Source organism: Spermophilus citellus (genome assembly GCF_964194105.1).
Source record: "Spermophilus citellus genome assembly, chromosome: 5".
NCBI lineage: Eukaryota > Metazoa > Chordata > Mammalia > Rodentia > Sciuridae > Spermophilus > Spermophilus citellus.
In genome coordinates, this window is record NC_138186.1 from 47,220,815 (window position 1) to 47,247,066 (window position 26,252).

The window sequence follows — 26,252 nt, forward strand, 5'->3', positions numbered from 1 at the left end:
CAAAACTCCTAAATATTACTTTCCCAGATAAAACATCAGACTAAGTGTTGTTGTGTTTTTAAAATTATCTTTATTCCATAGTCCTGAGTTTGTCTGTGTAACCCTAGGACATAGCTTCAATACAGCAGGTCCACATTTTCCATGAGGAATATATTTCAATATCCCTCCTTGGTGCCTGGAATATGGCATAGTACTGAATTCTGTCTATGTTATTTGTTTTCCTGTGTACTTAAACACCTGTAATAAAGTCTAATAAATCAGGCACCATCACTGATTAACAATAATAGCTAATAATAAAATAGAACAACATACTGTAATAAAGGCTATGTGGTTGTTATCTCTTTCCCTCTCTCAAAATATCTCCTTGTACTGTACTCATCCTTCTTCTTATGATGATACAATGCCTATTTGAGATGAAGTGGTTTAAATGATATAGGCAGAGTATGTAGTACTAGGCAACTATGCACTGCCACTCTATTACAGTTAATCCAATAAACAAATTGGCTACTAAATAACCTGTACAACATGGATATACACTGCACAGAGGGATGATTTACATCCCAGCAGGAGGGACCAAGTTGGCAATGAGTCATCACACTACTGAGAAAGGTACCCAACCAAAAACTTATGAATTGTTTCTTTTCCATTTCTGGACCTCCTTAACTGAGGGTAACTAAAACTTCAAAAAGGAAAGCCACAGCTAAGAGGGGATTGATGAAAGGAGAAGCATACAAAAGTACAATTTGTTACTATATATTTCAACCACAGAAATCTCAAGTTGCAAGTGTTCAAGCATTGCCTCTTCTATGGATTATTCACAATTAAATGGCGTGCAGATTAATTTGGAAAGCTTGATAATGTTATTTTTTAACCTGAATTAACATAAGGAAGCAATTCATTAACAGGCATCTCATAGAATGTATTTCATAGCAAATGTAAAGGGTACTCTGCTAGGCTCTGTATATATGTCTATTTAAAATTATAAAAAAAAACATACTTAAGGGATGGGGTTGTGTCTCAGTGGTAGAGTGCTTGCCTAGCATACATGAGGCACTGGTTCAATCCCTGGCACCACATAAAAATAAACAAATAAAATAAAGGCATTGTGTCCATCTACAACTAAAATATATATAAATCACACACACACACACACACACACACACACACACACACTGCTTAAGTGAGAGAATTCCACTGCTTTAGAATCCTTTACCTCTGCTTTATTTTCTCACCTCTAGCTTCCCCAGCACTTCTTTCTCATCTCTCAGACACCAATCTCCCCTTGGAACTTACCACCCCTCACTGAATTTTGTTACCAGGATTGTCCCCTTATATGGCACCATAACTATTCTCACCATGATCAACCATCCTGCTAATAAGTCAGGTTCTCATTTCTTCATTTAAAATGTTCCAGAGATTCCAGCTAATAGGTCCAAAGAAATCTCTAGAACATAAGACCTATGATTACAGAGGCTTTTAGGGCTGTTTTAGTCAGCATTGGATTCACAGCATTTAAAATCATACTTGGTACACAGTAGGCACTACATTCATTTTTGTTGAACAAATGAAATGTAATTGTATTTAAATGAAATTGCATCACACAGAAGTCATTAAAAAACAAAAAATATTTTATTTCATGCATTTCATGTACACAATTTATAAATTCATTCCAATGGAGAAAACACTTATCTGTTGCACAGTTGAGCCTGACAGTTTTTGATTACCACAAACTTGATAGCCCAAAACATTACCCTGTTTATTTGCTTACATTTCCTTAGTCAGAAATCTAAGCATGGTATGCATGGATTCTCTCTTCAGGATTTCATAAAGTTGTGGTCTCATCTCAAGTATCCTCCAAACTCACACAATGCTGTGGGCAGAATCCCATTTCCCGCACGTTTAGGGCTGAGGTCCCTCTCTCCTTGCTGGCTGTCAGGGAGAGAGGGGGAGGACTACTGGCAACTTGGTGACCACTTAGCCACATCCCCAGCCTGATTTTGTATTCTATTTAGAGACAGGGTTCACTGAGTTGCTTAGCACCTTGCTTTTCCTGAGGCTGGCTTTGAACTCACAATCCTCCTGCCTCAGCCTCCAGAGCTGCTGGGATTACAGGCATGCCCCACCGCACCTGACTTGCCCCTCCATTTTCAAAGCCCACATTTAAGATCTCTCACACTGAATCCTTCTCACACAATGGATCTCTTCTCTCAGGAAGAGCTTGGTCCTTTTAAAGGATCACCTAGTTAGGACAGTCCCCATGTTAAGGTTAACTGATTTGAGACTGTAATTTCATCTGCAAAAATCCCTTCACAGTAGCAAATACCTTAGCATTTGATTGATTGAAGAAAGGTGGCTAACTGGGGTGGTGTTAGGGTCCATCACAAAATCAGACTAACATAGCCAGATTCTTACTTTTTTGTGTAATTGAGTCACAGCTGGATCATGAAAGTCAAATAAATAGATGTTTGAGAATAATAATAAATTACATCCCACTTAGCTGTGAAAAGTCTTAAATCCAACTGACATGTTAAATATCATTTAACTGACACGTTTTATTTAGGGCAAATAAAAAAGTACAATGATTTAATCTTTCCTTAGAATCTATATTACTTATCTACTGCTATATAACAAACTACCCAAAACTTGGCAGCTGGAAACATGGAACATTATCTCCCTCAGGGTGTGATGGTCAGGAATCCAGGAGAGGTTCCTTGAGTGCTTCTGGCTCAGGGTCTCTCACAAGGTCGCAGTCATCAGCCAAGGCTGCATCCTTTGAGGACCTGACTGGCACTGGGGGCTCCCAAGGAGCATGGCTCCTTCATATGGCTGTTGGAGAGGGCTCAGGTACTTGCTAGCTGGTCCCAAGAAGCCTCCATTTCTAGTCACCTGGACCTTTCCACAGGCTGCTCATGACTCAACAGCTGGCATCCCCAGAGCTAGGGATCCAAGAGACAGAAAGAACCAAAATGAAAACTGCAATGTATTTTAATCTTACACCCAGAGTCATAATCCATTACATCAACCTTATTCCATCACACAGAGGCGAGTTGGCCATACTCCATTATAGAGATGGGAATAAGCTGCCTCTCTGCAAGGGAGGATCATCAAAGTGTTTGCATATGTTAAAACCAAAATTAAAGCCAGATATTGTGACACATGCATGTTATCCCACTACTGGGGGGACTGAAACAGGAGGATCACAGGTTCAAGGCCAGCCTGGGCAACTTAGCAAGACCTTGCCTCAAAATAAAATTTTTTTAATTAATTAATTTATTTATTTTTTGAGAGAGAGAATACATCTTTGTTTGTATGTGGTGCTGAGGATCGAACCCGGGCCGCACACATTTCAGGCAAGCGCGCTACCGCTTGAGCCACATCCCCAGCCCCAAAATAAAATTTTTAAAAGGCTGAGGGTATTACTCAGTGGTAGAGTGGTAGCATGCAGGAGGCCCTGGGTTCAATCCTTAGTGACACACACACAAAAAAGCCACAAAATATTGTTTCAAGACTCTGTAAATCAAATGCTCTCATCTAATTTTTTGTTAATAGTAATATTTCTTTTGGGAAAGCCATAGTTAAAAATTTGAGACAGAGAAAGGTGATGAAACACTGTCTCTGAGTCTTGCAAACATCTTTAATAAAAATACTGTATTAAAACTGAGAACATAAACTAGATCAAAGTTTCAAGACTTATGTCATAACAATAATGCTTTTATAATAATTATTATTTCCCTGATGTTTCATATTTACTTTATGTATGCCAAAAATACAACAAAAAAGAAAAGAAATCCCTGGAAACAAAAAGAATATATAGTAAGGTTGCAGGATACAAGGTTAATATATAAAATTCAATCACTTTCCTATATACCAGTAAGGAATGAGTGGAAATTGAGAAGCAAAACATGATACCATTTACATTAGCACTCCCTGAAAGTAAAATACTTAGAGCTTGTTCTTCTGCCCCTTGGTGTACGTGTGTTCTTTCTTGGGGATCAAACCTAAAGGCCTCACATGTTAGGCAACTGCTTACCAATGAGCTACACTTCAATACTTAGGTACAATCTCATCTTAGGTTATAAATCTAAGTATGTATAAAAGCAAAACTACAAAACTCTGATGAAAGTCATCAAAAAATACAGTATATTCCATGTTCATGAATAAAACAAATAGTCATTGTAATTTTTCCCAACTGATCGATCCCAATCAAAATCTCAGGGAGTTATTTTGTGGAAATTGACAAACTGGTTTAAAGTTTATATGGAGAGGAAGAAAATCTAGCTAATACAATGTAGAATAAAAACAAAGTCAAAGGACAGTCACTACCTGACTTTAATAATCATGACTATGTAGTAATTAGTACCACATTGGTAGCCTTTATTAAAAACAGTATGGCGTTTCCCCACACACAAAAAAAATTAAAAATAGAATGACTGTATGATTCAACAATCCTACTAGTGAGTATATATCCAAAGGTACGAAATCAGTGTCAAAGACATCTGTGTTACCATGTTGATTGCAGCATTATTTACAATAGCCAACATATAGACTAAATCAACTTGTGTTGATATATCAGCAGATGAAGAAAGAAAATGGGGTTTATATACACAATGAAATACTATTAAGCCTTGGGAAAAAAAAAAGGAAATCCTATCATTTGTGATAAGGATGAACCTGGAAGACATTAAGTGAAATAAGCCCAGCATAGATGATTTCACTTATAGAGAAAAAAAAATCAAATTTATGTAGAGAGCAAACTGGTGGTTACTATAGGTTAAGTGATGGGACAATTGTGGTGATGCTAGTTAAAGACCAAAATTACAGTTACATAGGAAGAAATGAGTTCAAGAGATATTTTTTATCTCATGGTGACTAAACAATATACTGATATAGTTGAAAACTGCTGACAGTGTTCTTGTTACAAAATAAAATGGTATATATGTGTGATATATGCTAAGTAACTTGAGTTAGCCATTTTCATGTACATCATAAATACAAAATTTTTGCCAACTGAAATGATTTTTAAAATACACTGCAGTAACACCAAAAGAATAAATGAATGTGTGGAACAGAATGGAGAGACCATAAACAGACCCACCTAGATACAAAAAAGCAAAGACAATTCAGTGGAGAAAACAGTCTTTTCAACAAAGGGTGCTGGACCGGACATCACATGCAAGAAAAGTGAAATGAGAAAGGCTCTCTTGAAAGGTTGCTATGAACATCAACTGTTGACAGGAACAAAAATGTGCCCAGCTAGTTGTTTTGACACTTATTTTCACATAAATACAATGAGTGCACCTCTATATCTCTAAGTCTCCATCTGCATATGTTTCACAAGACATAAATTCATGTCAGTCACTCCATCACTCTGGTCCCGTCAATCCTCAGTAGGGTGCGATATTGAAGGGGTCTTCAGAGACCAGAATTTTCATGATTATGACTCCAAAACATTCAGGAATGACAAAAGGTAAATATATACACTAACATAAAAGTAAGCAATCCGGTTTATACATATTTATCTTCACTCCATTTCTATGATTCACAGTTCATTCAACAGATTTCAACCAACCCAAATCCCAGAACTTTCTTTAGTTCACATAGATGAACAAAGCCAAAATTCAGACTCTTTTGTCTGTGACTTAGGAATACCTACTATAATTATTGTAGGTTAGTCCACTTTTATGAGTGCATAACCTAAAGCAGATGGTTGAAATGTCTGCTTTTCAGGAAGGGTTATTTAATGTATCATTTAGATTACCCTGCAGAAATGTCATGGTTTGTTTTTTGTTTTCCTGAATAGCTGCTGAGCTTGCTCTTAACTGACAAACATGGTTAGGTTAACTTCAATGTTGGTGAGATTCACATGTACTAGTTTCACATATCTGTAATGACAGTACTTTGAGCCTATTTTCCAGTAATTAAACTTTAAGCCATTGCAAATTCAAATATGAGAAACTTGTCACTAAGAAACAGAGAAAACCATTCTCCCTTTTACAGTTTTTGCCTCTTTTTACACTAGGAAATGAGTCAGCTGACAAACTGAGGTGTTCCGCCTCATCTAAATGCATTTCAGCCCAAGCTTGAGCAGCAAGGACCTCCAGAAAACTCTCCCTGTCTGGCTTCTGGACTCCTCAGCCATCTTCCCTGTTTCCAAATAGTGAGTTGGTTAGCAACTGTCTACTCTAGCAATCCTGCCTTCTGAGGACCTTCCATTTCCCACATGATCAAAATATAGATCCCCCTGAGCCACCACTGCCCACAGGAATGTGCCTGGGGTCTCCAGCCACAAGAGACACTTTAACACACTGCAGAACACCTACCATATGTACACAGGTTCACACTGTGTGGACAGGTTTATGTATAGGTGCCAAGGGAGACTTCACTAGCTCAACAAAGCTTGACACCTTTACTAGTGTCACACTGTCATAAGCAACAGGTGATACAAAGGAGCCTGATCTAACTAAAGGCAACCCCTACAACACATACTGCAAAACAGGACAGGAAAAAAGGTCATTCTGGGCCAACAAAATTAGAGAAAGGTAAACAATCCTAGTTAGTTTTCTCATCTAAAAACCAGTGACGTAATTCCTATTACAGCATTGAGGGAGAAATTAGAAGATAGTGCTAGCAGAAACAAACTCAAGACATGGTAGGCTAGGCATTCTAAACCAAATTCTGTCTAAACTGACAGGAACATGTTCATACCAGGACTCTTGTTCCTAGACTGTTCAGCCAGGCTAGGAAGGTGGAGGCAAAGAGGGTCAGGCAGGGGCGGGTCCCTGGACGGGACAGGCACTCAAGTGAGGCCAAGGCCTGGAGACAGCCAGTTCTTGGTGGCTGTTGGGCAGCTCATGACAGCTCCCTGCCTCACCAGCCATGGTCCTCCCTCTGGCCTGGATCACTCAGTACTGTCGCCTTCGCCTCCTATTGCCCTCCTGGGTCCTGGGCCCCCAAGGATCCCGAGGGTGCTATTTCCAGAATCCCAAAAAAAAGCATGGAAGAACAGACCAGCTCCTCAGGTGGTGGGAAGATGAGGTCACCTGCCAGGGTAAGTGGCAAAGGTGGGAGGAGTGTGTCAAGATTTGTATGGGGAGCTGGGGGTTGTGGCTAAGTGGTAGAGCACTTGCCTGGCATGTGCAAGGTGCTGGGCTTGATCCTTAGCACCATATAAAAATAAACAAACAAAATGAAGGTCTTATGTCAAACTAAAAAACTAAAATGATTTGTATTAAAACAAAACAATTTGTATTAGGGTAAGGAATAGAAAAAAATGTCCAGTTTATGCTGTACCCATCAAACCCTGCAGCTCCTTGCCTAATTTTAACTCTCAACTCCTTCCCACCCCCACACTAACCTAGATCTCAGGGTTCCCTCTCTCCTTGAACAGGAATTTCCCCCTCATCAAACAGTTAATTATTTCCTAGGGAGGAGGGACAGTTAGTCCTCTCGTCCATAAACCTTTTTAAGGCAGCCCCTGAGCCAGTGATATCTACCTAATCCCCTTCCCCCCCAGCATGTCTTTGATAGAGGAAGCTACCTGAGCTTCAGAGATGACCTTAAACTAATAGGGTATTTAAAAAAAAAAAAAAAAAAAAAAAGAATTCTTGAATTCCAGCCACACTCTGCAACGCAGCTGCCCAGTGCCTCAGCCCCCAATCGTGGCTGATGCTGCTGCCTCCCCCAATTCCTGCTTCATCCAGGAACCTTGGCCCCACCACAAAGCTGAGCTGACTCAAGCTGAAGAGTTGCTGGAGCAGCAGCTAGAGCTGTACCAGGCCCTGCTGGAAGGGCAGGAGGGAGCCTGGGAAGCCCAGGCCCTAGTGCTCAAGATCCAGAAGCTGAAAGAACAGATGAAGAGACACCAAGAGAACCTGAGAGGACATGCCTAAGCTTCCCACAAGTGCCCGCATAACCCTCCAAAACCAGAAATACTGCCCAGCACCCTGCAATGGGCCCTTTCAGAAACATTCCAGCCCACCAAAAAATGAAGACAACTCTATAAGGGTCCAAAAAACTGGAAAGTAGTTGAGGAGCCATGGCCTATGCAGGCTTGTTCTCACTTTGACCCCACTCTACAGCAGGGTACTTAGAACTGAGAATATTTAGGATTAAGCCCTAAATAACTTTACCGTAAGCAATAAAGGATGGAGCACTTACAGATACCACAGACACATTTGTGTTTCATTTTTAGTTTTGTTAAAAAAAATTCTGATAAATCAGGAATGGGGTTTAGGAGTGGTGGTGATGCAAAAGAAGGAAGCCTTGGGGAGGGGTGGGGGCTGTCGGGGCAGGTGGCAGTAGTGTCTCCTTCACCCCCACACCTGGTGTCCTCTCCTGAAGAGATAGACCGTCACATTCCAGAATGGGTGAATCCTCTACCGCGTCTGTTCAACTGAAGACAAAACAAGGCAGTTAAAATAAGGTACACAAAGGGGAAACCAACACAGAAACACACAGGTACATACATGCAGATGTTTGTGTACCATGTAGATTGAGAGGACAGACTCAGGAGTACAGAAAGAAATCCTTTGAAGAAAAAAAGACCCCACAAAAATAGTAAATAAAACACCCCAATCAGTATCAAAGATCAAGGGACAAGAAGTAATCAAAGGGCCACCAATAAGGCATCAGGTGACCACTACCTACATAAAGGATTCAAGATATACACAATAAGAACAAGGAAAATCTAAGAGCTGGGGGAGCCAGTTTCCTGAGCTCCATACTCACTGTAGGAGGAGATGTCTATCTCATCAGGCAGCTCACTGATGTTGACCTCAAAGCGGTCCTGCACGTCATTAAGAATCTTGGCGTCATTCTCATCTGACACAAATGTGATAGCCAAGCCCTTGGTGCCAAAGCGACCTGCTCTGGCCACCTGGAAGAAGAAAAAAAGTAAAACTGGAAGACCCTAAAGATGGAAGATGCCTCAAGAATAGGAATATGTTATGTACAAAAAAGGCTGGGCACAGTTGTACACGCCTGTACAGGCCGAGGCAGACGGATAGCCAAGTTAGGGGCCAACCTCGGCAACTTACTGAGACCCTGTCTCAAAGTGGAAAAAAAGGGCTAGGATGTGGCTCACTGGTTAAGTGCCCCTGTGGTCAATCCTTGGTAGGATTCCATCCCCTCAAAAAAAAAAAAAAAAAAAGAAAAAAGAAATCTTAAAGAAAAAGATACATAAAATAAGGGTATGGAAGAGTGGGGTATCCTGGATGTGGTACTTACCCGATGTAGGTAGGTGTCAGAATCCTCAGGCATGTCATAGTTAAAGGCAATGTTCACCCGCTCAATGTCCATGCCTCGGCCAAATAGGTTGGTGGCCACAAGAATCCGTCGTTGAAAATCTTTAAACTGCTGATACCGAGAAAGCCTTTGTGAGAAAGGAAATTAGGAAAATGTTGAGGTCCCCTTCTCTCAATGGTTCACTTTTTCCCCAAGGTCACAAAGTTGTTCTCCAGCTCCAACTCACCTCTCCTCCTGAGGCATCCCACGGTGGATGGCAATGGCTGGAAAGTTCTGCTCCACTAGGAGCTGGGCCAGGGCGATGCACCGCTGCACAGACTTCACAAAGATCACCACCTGTATGGGAGGGGTGGTGCATGAGAGTGAGGGGGTACATAGTATTTAAAAGAAATTACACATGTGGCAGAGTTTTTAATAATCTTACTCATCTAACGGAATTCCTCTCAGTCCCTATTATACCCTATCACATTTTTCCTTTTCTGTTCTAAATACAATTTAGCCTTTCTCTCCAAGTTCTGATGATTTCTAGGTAGGCTGACCTCTGAGGTGGTGTGGAGAATAATCATCCAAACTGGCAGACATGTTATGAGACAAGGATAAGGCCATCTCATAGATAAATGCTAAAAGTTACAACAAAGTTCTAGGAAGACCACAACTAACATTCCTACTTACCAAAAGACTAAGGAGCTTACCCTAATTCTAGTAGTCTCTAGAGCAAAGTCATCACACACCAGGTAAACTGATGGGTTGCTTCTCCTCAACAAGGAGTATAAGAAATAAACCAATAAAACAACCCTAAATGCCTAGAATAGCTCAAGATTTTTACAAACTTCCTAAAACCCTTCAAAAATTTTACTTTGGGAGCTGAGCACGATGGTGCAGGCCTGTAATCTCAGCAGCTTGGTAGGCTAAGACAAGAACATCACAAGTTCAAAGCCAGCCTCAGCAACAGCAAGGCGCTAAGCAACTCAGTGAGAACCTATCTCTAAAAAGAATACAAAAAAAAATAGGGCTGGGCATGTGGCTCACTGGTGGACTGCCCAAGTTCAATCCCCTCTACCAAAAAAAAAAAAAAAAAAAAAATCTACTTTTGGGGGTTTATTTTACTTGACATCTTCATTATTTATCCCACAGTCATAGAACACCTTACTCATGCTCAGTCCCCAAAAAACATTTATATTCCCATTTATGAGAATGTCTCCACCATTCTCTCCTCTTATGTGGCTCCCTCAACATACCTTGGTCACAGGTTTCTGCTATAACTTGTTATGTATCCAATGCTCATCGCTCTACTGGACCTTGAACACTGACCTGGTTGAACTCAAGGACATCCAGAAGGTCAAAGAGTTTCCGGTTCTTCTCGTTGTCCTTCAGTTTCACGTAGTACTGCTGCAACCCGTGCAGCGTCAACTTCGTCTCATCATCCACGAAGATCTCCATTGGCTGAGGGGGAGGAAGGGGGTGGGGAACGGGAGGAGGGCAGAGTGGGGGGGTTAAACCTGGGGGGGTGGAGGAAGTTGATCTCCAAAACACCCCATGGGGGGATGGGGAGAAGAGAAAAGATTGAAAACCCCACCCCACCACTAAAAATACCCAGTTTTACTGTGGTCTTTTTCATACTAGATCTAATTTCCTTCCTTCCTATCAGTTGAGTTTTAAGATAGCCCAATTGAAAACTATCAGGGGAAAAAGGAACTTTGCAAAGTAATGGAGCAGTGAAACCATCCAATGGCAAGACACCATTACCTCAAATGGAGGTGGTGAAAGAAAGAAAATAGGTGACATTCAAAGAGATGATATGATTCAAATACCTTAGAAATGATGGGGAACAGTGACTCAAGGTCAGAGTAATTCCATCAGAGCTGGTTATTAAGAACATAGGGGAGATAACAAGGAATGCTCCATTTTCATTGTCTCTCAACTAAGAGAATCTTATACACATTAGAAAGTGGATGTCTTTAAGATCAGAATGACTGTAATGGATCTAGTCAAAAAGTCCACTTAAGAACCAAAAATTACTCAAAATGAGTATATTATATGGAATAGTTTTAGATGAGACTGGTCTCTAATAGTCAAACCATCTACAGTTTGGTTTACATGGACAGCACTAGTAAAGGGTGCTTAAAAGAAAAAACAGCAGCAGATAGCATTCATCTTTAAAATTGAAAAAAAAAATTTTTTTTTTTTTTTTTTAACAACACACACACACAACCCTTGAAGGGGAGGAAAGCAGCATAAAAAAAGACATAAGAAGCTGACACAAGACAACTCTATAGCCAGACTTTCCTAACACTCTCCCTACCATCTTGGGGGACCTAATTAATGTATAGACCCAGAGATCAAGATGGGCAAGGATGTGTGTGTGTTTGGGGGGAAAAAACTAATCCAGAAGCCGAATCCCAGAAGGCAGGCTAGCAAATCATGCTTTTCAAAAAGAAATTCCAAGGCCGCCTTCAAATCTAATTCTAACCCCAAGTGCAACTAAAGAGAAAGTTATTTCAAGGGAAGTAGCACTGCAGGGAGGAGAGGAACATACTCCACTGCTCAAACAATGGGCTCCCCCAAGCCCCAACCCTAACACCCATCTGATTACATCAAGTGGAAATCTCCACTTTACCTTTCCCATATCCCTCTCCTCTGAATATTGAAAAATAATTTTTTAAAAGAAAAAAAAAATCCACCACCCATTCAGGAGACCCCACCCCCAACACATATGGGGGAGAATGGGGCACAGCACGTGTTAGGTTCAGGAAAAAAACCGGGAACGGAAAAAGAGGCTGGTTTGGTCCTCAGCTTCCTGGTCAGGTTTCCCCGCGGCCTCCGCTGCCGCCATCCACAGCTCGGTGCCGTCCGTATTCCCTCGTCGTGCCACGGTGCTTCTCTGCTGCCGGCTCACATCGACCGAGGTTCCGATGGGTGCAAGGAGGTATGGGTGGGAAGGAGTAGGGGACTGGGGACTGAGGTGCCAGAGGCCCCCACCCCTGGAGGTGGGGAGGGGGCAGATTCATTTGTGTTGTTTGCTCTTCTTCTGGACATGCCCTGCAATCTGTCTGTCCCTCTCTTACTCTCCTACCACCGGGAGTTATGAGTTTTGATGAGCAGAAACTCCAGCTGTATGCTTGATGTCACCTTGGGGTGCGTGGCTGTAAGGGGTATGTAGGAGATGATGGATGAATGGGTGGTAGGGCAGAAAATCCTGCCCTCCCCCAAAAGGGAGAAGAGGTTCAAAAACGCTGGGATTAAAAAAATGTCGAACTCTACCCGCTCTCACGTTAACCCGACCAAGTCTTCCGGAGTTTCCCTGGCACCCGCGCAGACCCTAACACTAGCTGTCTCTGCCTCTGTGTGTCTCTTCAAGGAGTTGTTGCTCCCAGACGGGCAAAAGCCCCCTTCTTGGCACTTGAAGGACAAGGGAGTCTGGAGGAAGAGGGCGAGGAAGGGGAGGAGGCAGTGGGCGGGGAGTGGAGGGAGAGAAGGTAGAAGGGTATTTACATCTTGCATGAACTTGCGGCAGACTGGACGGATCTCTTTGCCCAAGGTAGCACTGAACATCATGACCTGCTTCTCATGGGGGGTCATGCGAAAAATTTCCTGGACATCCCGACGCATGTCTACAAGAATGAGAGATTAAAGAAAATAGACATCTGTGATAATGATCAGAAACAGACTTCCCAGTGAGGTGACTACTGGAAATGGATAAGGAATCATTTCAGGGAAAGATGACTTCAGGTCTCTCTACTTTCTCCAACAACTCTAAAATCAAATAGTAATAACAATGGAAAACACAATGACTACAGAATAAAGACTTGGGATCAGGTTCCAGCTGCTCTAACCAAGCAAGAAATATGATGAAGCCCTAAAGTTCAAGACAATACAACAGACACAAAGCCCGCTACAAAGGCTCACAAGGACAGAGTCTTTTAAATATGCTTTATAGGCCCTTGTCCCAATTCCTTTTTACCCAAGTTCCAAGTTCTAGCAGTCTACAAGTACTGAGCACTTATTACATTCTAAATGTCAGTCCATTCCATGCCTCCTCTGAATCACACTTTCCTACACTGTCAAGCAAATATAACATCTCTACATCTTATAGCTCACCACCTTGAAAAGTCAAAGATCATTTAGAATGACTTGTCTGGGTCTATATCCATTCCCATTCTCCCATTCTTCAAAATTTGGTCTTACAGAAACTTTTTCTTTTATTAACCCCACTTAGCACACTAGAATACCACACCACACAAACTCCCACAAACACTCACCACATTAATCCTAGAACTTAAGTCTAGAAACCTATTCAGCTATAAATTCTGATCACATATGCTGTGCTGGGGATGCCAGAGGGTGGACTGTCTCCTCCTTCAGTTTAACATCTCTCCCATGACACTCAGTATAGGAATCTATAAAGAAAAGGGTGGTGGTGGTGACTTTTATCTAAGATTATCACAGTCCCCTACTCTCAAAGAACATCTATTATAGAAAGAATACAAAAGGGCTAAGGCTATAACTCAGAGGTACAGCATGTGCTTAGCATGCATGAGACCCTAGGTTTAATCCCAGCACAAAAAAATAAAATAACAAAAATAGTCCAGGGAACTCAGAGCCATCAGTCATGGGTGATAGATTAAGAGTCGTCCTTGCACCGAAGTGCTCCAGTATCAAATAAACATCATTTGGCTCCAAAGAGCAACTCCCCAGACCACATGACCCCATCCCAGCACTACCACTCACCAAGCTGGTCAAGCATCTTATCACATTCATCCAAGATAAAGTGTTTAATATGTTTGAGGTTGAGGCTCTTATTTCGAGCCAGGGCTAGGATGCGGCCAGGAGTCCCCACGACGATATGCGGGCAGTTCTTCTTCAGCACCTCTTCATCCTTCTTGATAGACAGACCACCAAAAAAAACTGCAACCTGCAAGTCAGAATAAAATAGTCTCACAAAATGGGCTGGGGATGTGGCTCAAGCGGTAGCGCGCTCACCTGGCATGCGTGCGGCCCAGGTTCGATCCTCAGCACCACATACAAAGATGTTGTGTCCGCCGAAATCTAAAGAATAAATATTAAAAAATTCTCTCTCTCTCCCTCTCTCTCTCCTCACTCTCTTTAAAAAAAAAAAAATTTGAAATCAAATGTATGATATGTCAAGATCATTGTTATGTTAAAAAAAAAATAGTCTCACAAAGAAGGAAAGAGTCCATCCTCCCCAGAGTTTCCATGCTTTCAGCTAAATCTAAATTGGCAGGACATTTCAGTACTAAAACCAACTTTAGTGATCAAACATTGAGGCTAAGAAACAACAGTGACTTGCCCAAAGTTACATGATTAATGGAGGCAATCAGGGCTAGCAGTTTTTCTGCCTTAGCCCATTATGTCCCATCATCCTATACAAAGAGCATCAATAAAAACTTAAATTAAGCATTTTTATAGGTGTCCTAAATACAAGAAAAACAGGGCATAAGGGCTTAACCATATACCCTCATATAACTCTAAGGCCAGACTTCATGTTAAGAATAAGGACAGCAAGAAATCACCAGTATCAAGTTCCACAAAAAGCACATGGAACACCAAGCTTTCCCAACTGGACCAGCACACAAACCCTACACAATTATCGATTTGAGCTAAATCTATTACTCCATGTTTAAACTTTAAACCATCAGGTAAGTAACACAGAAACTGCTTTCTAGTTTCGAGGGGAAAAGAACAAGAAATCAAAATGAAAAAGCCATGGACCAGGGATACAGCTGAGATAGTGTGCTTGCCTAGAATGTGAGAGGCCCTTAGTTCAATCCTCAGCACTGAAGGAGGGGAGGGGACTCAAATTGTCATAACCCTAACTCTAGGTAAATCTGTTTCTTCCCTGGTGTAAATCTAAAATCACTAATGCAAGATCAACCAGGTTTGTGAAAAAATCAGAGGTACAGCATTGCCCATAAAGGACTCTTGCCAAAAACTTTTGGCAATGTTCTTGCTCAAATCAATCAGTTGAACTTTCAACTATAAATTTTTATTTTTATAAGAAATACTGGGAGGAGGGCTGGGGCTGTGGTTCAACGGTAGTGCACTTGCCTGGCATGTACGAGGTACAGGGTTCAATTCTCAGCACTGCGTATAAATAAGAGTCTATGAATAACTAGAAAAAAAAAAGGAAATACTGGGAGCAAACAAATGGCTAAACATGATATGAGAGTAACCAGGCAAATCCAGAATGGGACATTCTGTAGAACTGACCAAGCTTCTTTGACCAAGCTTCTTCAACAAGTCATTTTAACCATCAGGAAAGGAGATATTGCTAAGGATCAAGTCCTCAAGCATGCTAGGCAAGCACTCTGCCACTGAGCTGTAACAATTTAACACTCTATCACTGAGCTATAAGACCTCAGCCCTCACTGTAACAATTCTGAACAGAAATAAGTAAAGTAAGAGTTAAATAATGACAATTCTTTTTTTCTTCACCCTTTTAACACAGGGTTGTGCCTAATTGTCCAGGTTGACCTCAAACTCTGAGGCTCAAGTGATTTTTTCCTGTTTCACCCTCCAAGTAGCTGGGACTACAAGAATGCATCACTGGGCCCAGTGTCATATTTGATTCTGACACCAAGTGTTTTAAGGGTGACATCAAGTGTTTTAAGGGTGATGATGAGCTAGGCCTACAGAGGTGACTCTCACTCACTACGGAACTCAATAGTAAATAGTTCTAACAACCTAAACAGTTTTCTGGTTTGCAACTTTCAGACTCCACCTACAGATTAGACTGCTTAGTAAAAGGACAGAATATAAACCTATTCATTCTGGCAACATAATAGAAGATATATTCCTAACATACATATATACTATACTACATATACAGGGCCTTCAGACTGTATTTAAAGAATTAACATAGCTTTCAAAATACCCAGAGGAAAAGTAGTATAAACAAGACAAATAATGTTTCATGAAAAGAAGTCTGAAAGCCTAGAATTGACTAATTAATAGTGCCTAATACTTGATTACACAGAACCATGAGGATTTTTTTTAATGGTTAAGTGATTACCTTCCGTGAAATAGGATTACAGATGGGAGAGCACAAATTTTCTCATTATAAAACCTAAACTACTTAAACATTTTTATCATGCACTATTTCAGTTTTTAAGAAATTATTTTCAGTTTTAGGCTATGACTCAACATTCCTAGTTTCTTTAAAATGTGAAATAATAAATGGGTAACGATTTGAACAAAAGTAGTTTTTCACTCTAACCTAGAACAGTGTTATCTACATCAGTGTCTCTCAACCTCCCATCACATAAGGATCATGTTAGAACATTATTTCCATACATAAGTAGGTCTGGGACAAAACCCATATACTCTGTATTTCCACCAAGTTCCCAAAGGATGCTGAAGCTATTGATATTGGAACCACAACATAAATATTAATGACATATAATGGAAAACAAATCAACTCTGTTGCAGCCCCCTCATCTTTTGATTTTCTGCCATTTTAAAGAATTCTCAAAATTCACACAATATATTGCAGCTTTCTTTTGCTTTTAGAGCTTCCTCTTGCCACACACCCCAAAATTCTCAAAACTTACCAAACATACTAAAATGATTCAAATTCAGTGTAAAGAAGTGGTAAGCATTATCCATCAACCTAATCATGAGTTCTCATGCTACAGTGTATTTACCCTGCATTACACCAAAGCAAACTAAAGCCTCTTCAAAATTAATAACAAGCATCTCTGAAAATATAATGTAAATCCAAGAGTTCCATATTTTAGTAATATATCTAATACACCCTAAGTCTGCAGAAATTTACTATCAGTTATGTGTTTGCTGAGGTTCTTGTATAGGTGTTTAACATCTGTGGAACAGAAACTGTTGATCTACAAGTTTCAGGTGCCTATAACTCCCCATACCCTCATTTTCTCATGTTTCTTTACTCTGGCTTACCTTGACATTGGGCATGTATTTAGAAAAGCGCTCATATTCTTTGCTGATCTGAAAAGCCAACTCCCTAGTGTGACACATCACCAGCACGGACACCTTGAGAGAGAAATAAAAAGAGATAAATAAAATTAAGTACATACCTCTTTGTTATCCCCTCAGACAAAGAGATTGTCACAAAAGCACATGTGACATTTATAAATGACTTCAATTTCTAAGATTTAAATCGTTAAGCTCATGCTTACTGCAGAACACTCCCCCTAGTTGTCAAGGATGATAAGAGGTCATCTAAATGAGAGAAGTGAATCTGAAACTAGGCCAGAAACATTTCCCACATATCCCTAACCAAAATGCTTTCCCCAACACTCTCCCTAAGTATACCTGTCCAGTAACTGGCTCCAGCTGTTGCAGTGTGGCCAACACAAACACTGCTGTCTTTCCCATGCCTGATTTGGCCTGGCACAGGACATCCATTCCCAGAATGGCCTGAGGGATACATTCATGCTGGACTAGAAGAAAAAAAAAGAAAGAAAAATTTAGAATGCAATCCCAAGTAACTCCATAACCATTCCAAATTCATTTCTTCCCACTCAATTCCCAAAGTATTTACCTGATTCTTGCTAACTTTCAAACCCTTTCAACCTCTCTCTGCTCCCTCAATCACATTATATCCCAAAATGAAATCCTCCTAGTTCCTTCCAGATCTCACCTCCTCCAGGTTCAGGCCACCCCAGTGATGCTAACAACTCTCTTAAATCTACCAACAGCTCACCTTCAGTGTTTCTGGCTCTGTCTGTATTTTTCTTAAACTGTAACAATCCACGATATTTAAATGCCTGCCACAGACCATTTCTCCTACTTAAGTTACCATACTTTGGGTCTCATAACCCTACAATCTTAAACAAAATGGACTTATTACCTGACCCAGACCAGTCATAAAATTTCTAAAGACCAAAGTTGGCCTGACCCAAAAGTGGAAGGTCCAAACAGACCCTTTCTGGAAGTCTTAAAAAAAAAAAAAAAAAAACTTTTTTGAGAATTTTTTAAAAATATTTTTTAGTTGTTGATGGACCTTTATTTTATTTATTTGTATGTGGTGCTGAGAGTTGAACCCAGTGCCTCACGCATGCTAGGCGAGCAGGCTACTATTGAGTCACAACCCCAGCCCCTGGAAATTTAAAATTAATGGTCAAAATAACAAAGTTAAAAAACAAGCAAACAAGAAAAACCAGACACAAAAATAAAAAGCAAGCTTCTAAATTGTTTTTGGATCACTAGCACTTTCATGCTATCATGAAAGAAAAGCCTACACAGCCTCTTCTAATGTTAAGATCTTTTTTGGTACTTATTTCCTGGTCTAGTCCAAACATAAATCATTACCACCTGAGGAATCATAAGCACATCCTTTCCTTGTATCACCAAAGAGCCTAATGTATACTCTATGACCAACAGAAAATTTACCTTCTGATGGATGCTCAAAGCCACAGTCAACAATAGCCCGGAGTAACTCTGGCTTGAGCAGGAAGTCCCGAAAGCCAGAGCTATGGATGGAGACATAGGAGCCCTTGACATCCTTCTTGGCAGGAGCCTCAGCTCCATCTCCCCCAGCTGCCGTTTCCACCTCATCATCTTCATAGTCCAAGAGCTCATTGTCCACATCATTCTCTGCCATAATTGGGCCGGCAGGGGGAGAAGGGGAGGGGTCTCTCGATGAGTTCTCCCAGAACAGGTGAAAACAAGGGGAAAGAGAGGGGCTTGATAAAGGGCAAAAGAAAAGGTACTAGTTTCTGATAGAAGAGCTGAGTGGGGAAAACAGACAAAAAACTTATCAGTCACTAGCAGACTTTCACCACCTCTTTCCCACTGCCACACTTTCTACTTTCCCTGAACTGTGAACCCTTTATCTGTTAAGGAACAGATATAAAACATAAAAATAAAAGACAAGTATAATGAAAAAAGTGGTCTCAGGGAATATTGTTCCCAAAAAGATTGAGCTCACAGTAGCAGAAACCAGTTAGTTTGACAGGGGAAGACCAATGTATACATTTGTAATTGTAAATAACAATGAAAAAAAAAAAAAAACAGATCATGTAAAGGTGACTATGACTAAATAAGTTTCCTTATAATCTCATGGTGTCCATTCCTAACAGCAGCCATCAGTCAAGGGTGATAGATTAAGGTCAGCACTGCGCAAAGCGCTCACTTCTCGAAATGAAAACATCATGTGGCTGCCAATCACCTCCTACACCTCTCCAGTATCTCGCGCCTAAGTACCCTCCTTCAGTTGCTTAACAAACCTATGTCATTAACACCGAGGAGCAGGCGTAAGTGAAATGGCTCAGAAACAAAAAATAAAAATGGGCTTGGGTGTAGCTCAAGGGTAGAGCAAGACCAGCACCACAATAAAAATGTGTGTGTGTGTGTATGTATGTGTGTGTGTGTGTATATATATATATATATATATATATATATATATATACACACACATATATATCAGAAAATATAATCAGAAATTTTTAATGATAGAAACATAACAAGCTTTAACAGAATGTTTACCAAGTGGTCTCATATCACTCTTGCGTTGCTACCTCCACAAGACGCATTTCTAAGAAACACAATGACACTACCAATAAACATTTGGAAAGCCTCCAAATTAAAGTGGGTAAATCGAGGTGAGAAAAATCCAACTGGGCCCATAAACGTGCTCCTCCTCCTCATCCCACAGGGGGCCCAAAGACCCAGAAGAAAGGTGAGAAGAGCCCCGCCTTCCACCAATGCCCGGGACCAGAATAAGCCTAGCGCCGCCTCTCGACGTCGCTGGGGCCTCGGGAAGCGAGGGACCCACTGGAAGAGCTGGGAGCAAAAGGGACACAATGGCGCCTGGGCCACCATCTTGGATTGTGCCCCCCTTGTTTCCCTGCCTCCCCCTAGGAGCTCGGCGCTCTCGAAAAGAATAGAAACAAAGAAAATAACTACCCAACCAGGCCCCAGTGACCAGATCATCGCTTGTGGAAGGGGTATCAAGAATCCATGTGATAGGATGACCAGGGAGAAGCGCAGATGGAGGCGGATGATAGCAAAGGCCAAAGCTTACCAGAGCAGGGCGAGCGCGTATGGCGGCAGCAACAGCGACGAGGGAGGGAATCTCTCTTCACTTCCGGTTCCAGGCTTCCCTCAACCCTAGCCTCCCGCCGTCTCGGCTGCCAGAGCGCAGGCGCATGGTGCCGGAAGAAGGACCTTTCGCTGTTCTTTACCTCCGCGCGCTCTGGGGTTGCCTTTGGAAAATGCCTGTCCGAAAAAAATGTTAAAGCCCTTTCTAACTCCTCCGTTATTGCCAAAATCAAGACATAAGGAGACTAACTTCTCTTCCTGCTGTTATTTGTCCACTCCTATTCGCGCCCCTCATCTCTTCGTTTAAGTTTCTGCCAAACAGGTCTTCTCTCTGGGCATACCTCCGTGGGCGCGCGAGGAAAGAGGGCGGCAGGGGCTGTGAGTTCCCACGGGGTCCTTGGCTTGGTAGTCAAGGTGACCTGGAGATGGTGGGTTTGCGCTAAGAAATGTCTGACTCCAGGTGAAGGGTGGGCAAGTGTCAGGAGACTGGAGTGAGCTGTGCTTGAGGGTTATACTCCGTGCCTTTCCCAGCTATGAGGACGGAAGGTAGTATTTTCCCAAAATGATGTTTGGTGACGTAGGCTAGTAAATAAGGAATGTGTCAGCCCAGCGGTACACAGCCTTAGGGGACAAACAAATGAGGATGGTGGGAATACGAGTTTAAGAGAGTACTATAAAATGGGCCCACTCTGCTGACCCCGACATGCTTTCTTTACCAAAAAGCAATTTATCTGCAGCTGTGCCTGGCCTAAGTGACTGGCCTAAGTGAACAGGTTATGTCGAATTCCTCAGCAAACTACCTGTTATCTGTAAGGAAATGGCATTTACAAGAGGAACCCAAGTTACTTTGAAAGGAGAGACATTTGTGACCCTTTTCACAGATCAGATTATAGAAGATAAGGGTAATTCCTCCAAATTATGAAGAATCTAATTAGAACCAATTAGAATTGATGAAGAATCTAATTAGAACTCTGCCTGGGCCAAGGTGAGAATCGTTATTCAATGAAGATTTGAAAGTTTGATGTCACTCTGCTGTCACTCAAAAGTCAAGACCTGGACAGAACTCTTTGGAAACTTCCCTGCCCACCCCAACCCCCAATAAATTGTAGTGCAGGAGGGGTATATTGTCTCTCTTCACTCTGAGAGGACCCACTCTTTCCCTTGAGAGTGACCCCTTTCCCTTTTCCTGTCATTTCAATAAACTCATTCTTGTTACTCTGAACTACATATCTGAAATCTTTCTGACTTGATCACAAGAATTGGGTTTGACAAGAGGGTCTTCATGCTGCCTCAGTTTCTCAGAAGGCCCCAGCTCTTTAACAATAGGACCTATGGTCTGGGGCTGTAGCTCAGTGGTTGAGTGCTTGCCTCACATGCGTGAGGCACTGGTTCAGTCCTCAGCACCACATAAGTAAAAATAAATAAAATACTGTATCCATCTACAACTAAAAAAAAAAATTCTTTTTTTATTGGTTGTTCAAAACATTACAAAGATTGCAGAATCACATCCGTTACACATCCACATTTTTACATAATGCCATATTAGTAACTGCTGTATTCTGCTACCTTTCCTATCCTCTACTATCCCCCCTCCCCTCCCCTCCCCTCCCATCTTCTCTCTCTACCCCATCTACTATAATTCATTTCTCTCCCTGTTTAAAAAAAATTCTTAAAAAGAAAAACAAGATCTAGATTCTGCCAGTTAAAAAAAAATAAATAGTAGGGCTTGAGGGTTGGTTGTAAAGCTTTCTAATATTGTTCATTAGAGCAGAATGTTTTTTAGCCCCACCCCAACAGCCCTATTGTTCAGCCTGGATTTTTTTTCCTAAAACATTTGACATCCCCCTCTTTATTTCACCCTAAGAAGTAGCTACCATTATTCCCATTTTATAGCTAAGCAAATAGAGAAGTAAATCAAATATTCAAAGCAAACCATCTAGTAGGGGCTTAGGTTGTGGCTCAGCGATGGAGTGCTTGCCTCACGCATGTGAGACCCTGGGTTCAATATTCAGCACCACATAAAAACAAATAAGTGAAATAAAGATATTGTGTCCAACTACAACTAAAAAATTTTAAAAAATACATCTATTCAGGTAACAGCCAAGATGTAAACATCTCTAATTCTCTATCATATCCTGCCTCTCTGCTTAAAGAATCTTGTTAATAAACACAGTATAGATTATTACCTCATTAGTTCAAGGCCTTGACAAGCAAGCTTATCCTCTGTGGTGAAGAGAAATAATCATAGGATGGTATCACAGAAGGGCAGTTTTCTGAGTCCTAAGTATTATTTAATTTATTTCACAGTATTTATCAACTGCCTACCCTGTGCCAACTACTATCCTAGGACTTGGAGACACAGCAGTGAACAGCCCTGTGCTCAGAGTTTACATAACAGAGGAAACAACACATAAACATATAATGTCAACTCTTGAGTGCAAAACAAGGTAAAAGGGGAAAGAGTGCTTGTTCCTACACTCCAGTTTTTCTCTTCCAGTTGTTGTCTCTAATCCTCAGACTCCAAAGCAAAGAAACACATGTGTTTCTCTGCACTTTAGAGAAATAATGAAGTGCCATTTGCTTTTTTTTTCTCCAGAAAGTTTCGAAGGACAGCTCTTTTGGTGTTTCGAGAATATGTACACATGGAATAAGAGAGTGACTGAAAGGAACAAGAGAGTGAGGCAAAAGGAGGCTGCTCAACTCACCAACTGATTTGCTCTTAGTTATTTTATTGACACTTTCTTATTGTTACAAAGGGAGAGCAAGGTGTTAAGGATACACAAAGGAAAGTCATGCATATGGGGGATACATATCACTTTAGATCTCAGGAAGCAGTGAGCATCTGGTAGTCTTTGGGGAAACAGAAAGAGAGGGGAATCCAATAAAGAGAAAGGCCATCTTAAGTGATACAAAAAGAGAAGCTGAGAGATGCCATAGCTACCTGGAACATAATAGAGGGGCTAAATTAACTATTTTTTGCGGCGGGGGGGGCGGGGCATACTGGGGATTGAACTTAGTGTCTCTATGCTGCCAGGCTACTTCCCCAGCCTTTTAATTTTTTTTTTTTTTTTTTTTTTTTGAGACAGGTCTCACTAAGTTGCCAAGGTTGGCCCAGAACTCACAATCCTCTTGCTTCAGCTTCCCAAATAGCTAGAATTACAAACATATGCCACTGGGCCCAGTTCATTTACTCTTTTCAGAGACCATAAGGTCTCTGGGGAAAGCAAGGTAAGAAGAACAATTCTTCAGAGAATTATTAGGGACACAGAATAAAATGAATAAAATTAAAGAGTCACTGGCAGAAGTCAGGAAACAGCAGTATTTAGGTTTTGATAGGTGAACAGAGGTGGGAATAATGTCACAGGAGTGCCATTTATTGAATCATAACTACTACCTGTCAGGAACTATGTTAAGCTCTTTACAGAATGATTCCTAATTGTTGAAGCAATCTCACAAGGTAGGCATTATTATTTCAGTTTTTACAGAGGAGAACATTGAGGATTCCAGATTAAGTAGCCTGTCCTAATTGCATGGTCAACAAGTGGCAGGGTTGAGAAAGGAACTCAAATCTGCCATTTTCTGAAGTCACGGGGCTTTCCATGTCCCTACTTCTCCATGTTCCACGCTTCACATGAAGGAAGGGAATGACTTCGGTACTTACAAGGATCCAATGAGGATTAAAAAACATAAATTGAAAAAATAAATAAATTCAGGTTTGAGCAGAATATTTACAAGTTTCACAGGAGAATATTGGATTCTGGTTCCCAGATTTTCCAAAGAATGGAGAGGTGATTTTTTTTTTCTTTTGGTGGCACTAGGAATTGAACCCAAGGCTTATGCATGCTAGGCAAGGGAAGGTGATTTGACTTGGGAGATTTCTTTGAGGAGGAGAACTGGCTGGAGGAATCAGACCCCATGGTCGATCCTAGACAGTGATCCGGTAGTTGGGGTGGACCTGGGGCCTGACATCGCAGACCATGCCAAGAAGCTGGGCCAGGACACGCTCCCGGTTTCTCTGCTGGGAGCTCTGCATGCCCTGTACCTGGCGCCTTGTGGCCTGCTCCACTTCAGCTGACAGGTTCCCCTGGGAGCCCATGGCCTGGGGGATGGGAAAAGGGGTGGAGGAGAGAAAGAAAAAAGCAGAAGAGAGAAAGGTCCAGGCATGTGGAGAGGAAGATCCTGAGCAAGCCAAAAAGAAAGGCCTTTTCATAAACTGTCCCCATCCCACAGAAATAGCCAGATATCAAAGAGATCAACACAATCCCCTGTTCTCTAAGAACAGACATGCAACCTCATCCTAAAACAGGGATTGTAAAGTCCCCACCACCTCACCACCCCTGACCATAAAACTCTGCCCTCACCCTAAATGTTATCATACCCCACACAGATTGTGGAGATTCCCCTGGCCCCCAAGCTGTTCATGTCCTTCAAACTGCCAGACTCTCTTACATATCATCTCAAAGCTTTACCAACACTATGAGCCTTGCCAGAGTCCCCTAAGCCCTCTACCATCGTATTTTCTTGCCTAGTCACTTGTACACACCTCACAACATGCTCCCACCAACTTGCAACTGGGTGGGTGCTGTCCAAACTCCCCCCACCCCACAACTCACCGCCTGCTGCTTGCTCTGGAATTCCTGCTCTCGCTCTCTGCGGTACTGCTCCACTTCCATCTGTGCCTCTTCCTTTGCCTGCTTCAGCCTCCGAGCCTTTCCTGGAGGCAGAAGAAAAGACAGTGGGTAGGATGGATCCCCCACCAACTGTGAAATTAGGGGTCAATCCCTTCCAGAAAGTTGTTTGGCCTTCTCTCAGCCAAACCAAGTGTTAGATTCTAATACCCACCGATTTCTTCCCTTCTAACCAACATTCAGCACCCAGCTCTCGACCTGAAAGCCTTGAGTTTGCTAATCTCCATCCCTTATTTTCCTTCCAGATTTCTAAGGGAGAGGCGACTCACTCTTTCTGGCATCTGCTACCTTCTCAGCAGCCCGTTTCTCAGCTTGCAGGAGCTGCTGGATACCCTGGGACTGACTGGCCATTTCCGTCCTTAGAGCTGATGCTGTTTCGTAGGGGACCAAGGTATCAGATGGCTTCCCCCACCCCCAATGCCTACTGCTACTCCTCCTCCAGCTCGTTGCTGCAGTCCTCCACTACCCCTGGGTCTTAGTGCTCCCCTTTTCACTCAGTCTCCTGCATTGGTTGTCTCCCCCAATCTGATCCTCCCACTGAGGATGGTCCTCCTCTCCTACCTCTCTCTCAGGCAGTACCCATAAGGACCGCTTGGGAGCAGCAGAGACCAGGTCCAAACCTGCCGGTTAACTTCTCTACAGGTATAGGATCTTTCCAGTCACCAAAGTCTAGGGATGGGAATGGGAATAGAGGCTGAGAAGGGAGGAATATTTGGGAGTATTTGGGTGGGAGGAGGAGAACTTGATCAGTGGTCTCAGAGGAGGCACAAAGGGAATGAAAATGGGGTGAGAAGGTAAGGATGTTATCATGCGACGCGTGCTGGAAAAGAGATGTACTGGACTTCTCTTTTCTCTCCCCTCTATCTCCATCTTTTCCTACATGTTTCCAAAGTCCAAATTTCTGTAATGATCTCTCTTATCTCATTTGCCCTGTGCTACAGTTACCGTTGTCTTTTTATGTCTTATCGTGTCCGTTTTTCTCTACTGATCTATCCCTGTTTTCGGTTTAATTGTGATTTTGGTTTTGCATTTTCACTATGATTTTTATCTTATCTTTACCTCCCCTCTTTTCTTTATCTTTTTATCTTTCCATCCATCACCGAACCATGCCCTTTCTCCTCCCAGTTGAGTGAGGACAGGGTAAACCTCCAAATAGCCCTCCTTTTTTACCCCGCCTTTGCCTCGGCTTCTCATCCTGTCTTCCGGTTTATGGAGGAACCTTTGTCTTAAGTTCCCAGTTCCCTCCGGAGGCATAACCGAGTAACTACCGGTTCGGGGCAGAACGACTTC

The 26,252-nt window shown here is 41.9% G+C and overlaps 3 protein-coding genes across 7 annotated transcripts; 1 reads left to right on the forward strand and 2 right to left on the reverse strand.

The window, feature by feature from the left end:
• Window positions 1-1,610: 1,610 nt before the first annotated feature.
• DDX39B (DExD-box helicase 39B) lies at window positions 1,611-18,962 on the reverse strand. Of its 3 annotated transcripts, XR_014021941.1 has the most exons (12): window positions 18,625-18,962; window positions 17,545-17,672; window positions 17,170-17,262; window positions 13,972-14,155; window positions 12,736-12,854; window positions 10,555-10,686; window positions 9,470-9,579; window positions 9,226-9,370; window positions 8,728-8,875; window positions 8,322-8,392; window positions 5,096-5,154; window positions 1,611-2,936 (listed from the first exon to the last, which is right to left on the reverse strand). XR_014021941.1 is itself a non-coding variant. In XM_081294151.1 (10 exons), the coding sequence occupies exons 1-10, from the start codon at window positions 18,833-18,835 to the stop codon at window positions 8,376-8,378; spliced, it is 1,287 nt and encodes a 428-aa protein (XP_081150277.1). In that variant the 5' UTR covers window positions 18,836-18,962; the 3' UTR covers window positions 8,161-8,375. The 3 variants fall into 3 exon arrangements, 1 of the variants encoding a protein (XP_081150277.1); XR_014021940.1 differs by lacking the exon at window positions 5,096-5,154; XM_081294151.1 differs by lacking the exons at window positions 1,611-2,936; window positions 5,096-5,154 and having other exon boundaries at window positions 8,161-8,392.
• Window positions 5,163-8,005, forward strand: MCCD1 (mitochondrial coiled-coil domain 1). The gene is given in 3 exon segments (XM_081294236.1): window positions 5,163-6,981; window positions 6,983-7,048; window positions 7,701-8,005. Coding segments are annotated over 3 exon segments (360 nt in total). The 5' UTR covers window positions 5,163-6,876; the 3' UTR covers window positions 7,890-8,005.
• ATP6V1G2 (ATPase H+ transporting V1 subunit G2) lies at window positions 18,825-26,112 on the reverse strand. 3 transcript variants are annotated; one of them, XR_014021948.1, is made up of 4 exons: window positions 25,232-25,390; window positions 24,888-24,988; window positions 20,258-20,451; window positions 18,825-18,962 (listed from the first exon to the last, which is right to left on the reverse strand). XR_014021948.1 is itself a non-coding variant. In XM_081294223.1 (4 exons), exons 2-4 carry the CDS (start codon window positions 25,311-25,313, stop codon window positions 24,200-24,202), a joined length of 357 nt encoding a protein of 118 aa, XP_081150349.1. In that variant the 5' UTR covers window positions 25,314-25,333; window positions 26,022-26,112; the 3' UTR covers window positions 23,081-24,199. The 3 variants fall into 3 exon arrangements, 2 of the variants coding, with proteins under 2 accessions (XP_081150349.1, XP_081150348.1); XM_081294223.1 differs by lacking the exons at window positions 18,825-18,962; window positions 20,258-20,451 and adding exons at window positions 23,081-24,373; window positions 26,022-26,112 and having other exon boundaries at window positions 25,232-25,333; XM_081294222.1 differs by lacking the exons at window positions 18,825-18,962; window positions 20,258-20,451 and adding an exon at window positions 23,081-24,373 and having other exon boundaries at window positions 25,232-25,408.
• Between the last annotated feature and the right edge of the window lie 140 nt (window positions 26,113-26,252).

What these genes read in the sequence shown, in the direction of transcription:
- DDX39B (XM_081294151.1), bottom strand. Translation starts at nt 18,835, where the DNA reads ATGGCAGAGAATGATGTGGACAATGAGCTCTTGGACTATGAAGATGAT. An exon ending in AATACATGCCCAATGTCAAG is followed by an intron (nt 14,156 to 17,169) that starts GTAAGCCAGAGT and finishes TCTGACTTGCAG; the next exon opens with GTTGCAGTTTTTTTTGGTGG. An exon ending in GCCGCAAGTTCATGCAAGAT is followed by an intron (nt 10,687 to 12,735) that starts GTAAATACCCTT and finishes CCTCCCCCTCAG; the next exon opens with CCAATGGAGATCTTCGTGGA.
- ATP6V1G2 (XM_081294223.1), bottom strand. Translation starts at nt 25,313, where the DNA reads ATGGCCAGTCAGTCCCAGGGTATCCAGCAGCTCCTGCAAGCTGAGAAA. An exon ending in GGTAGCAGATGCCAGAAAGA is followed by an intron (nt 24,989 to 25,231) that starts GTGAGTCGCCTC and finishes TTCTGCCTCCAG; the next exon opens with GAAAGGCTCGGAGGCTGAAG. An exon ending in TCCAGAGCAAGCAGCAGGCG is followed by an intron (nt 24,374 to 24,887) that starts GTGAGTTGTGGG and finishes CCCATCCCCCAG; the next exon opens with GCCATGGGCTCCCAGGGGAA.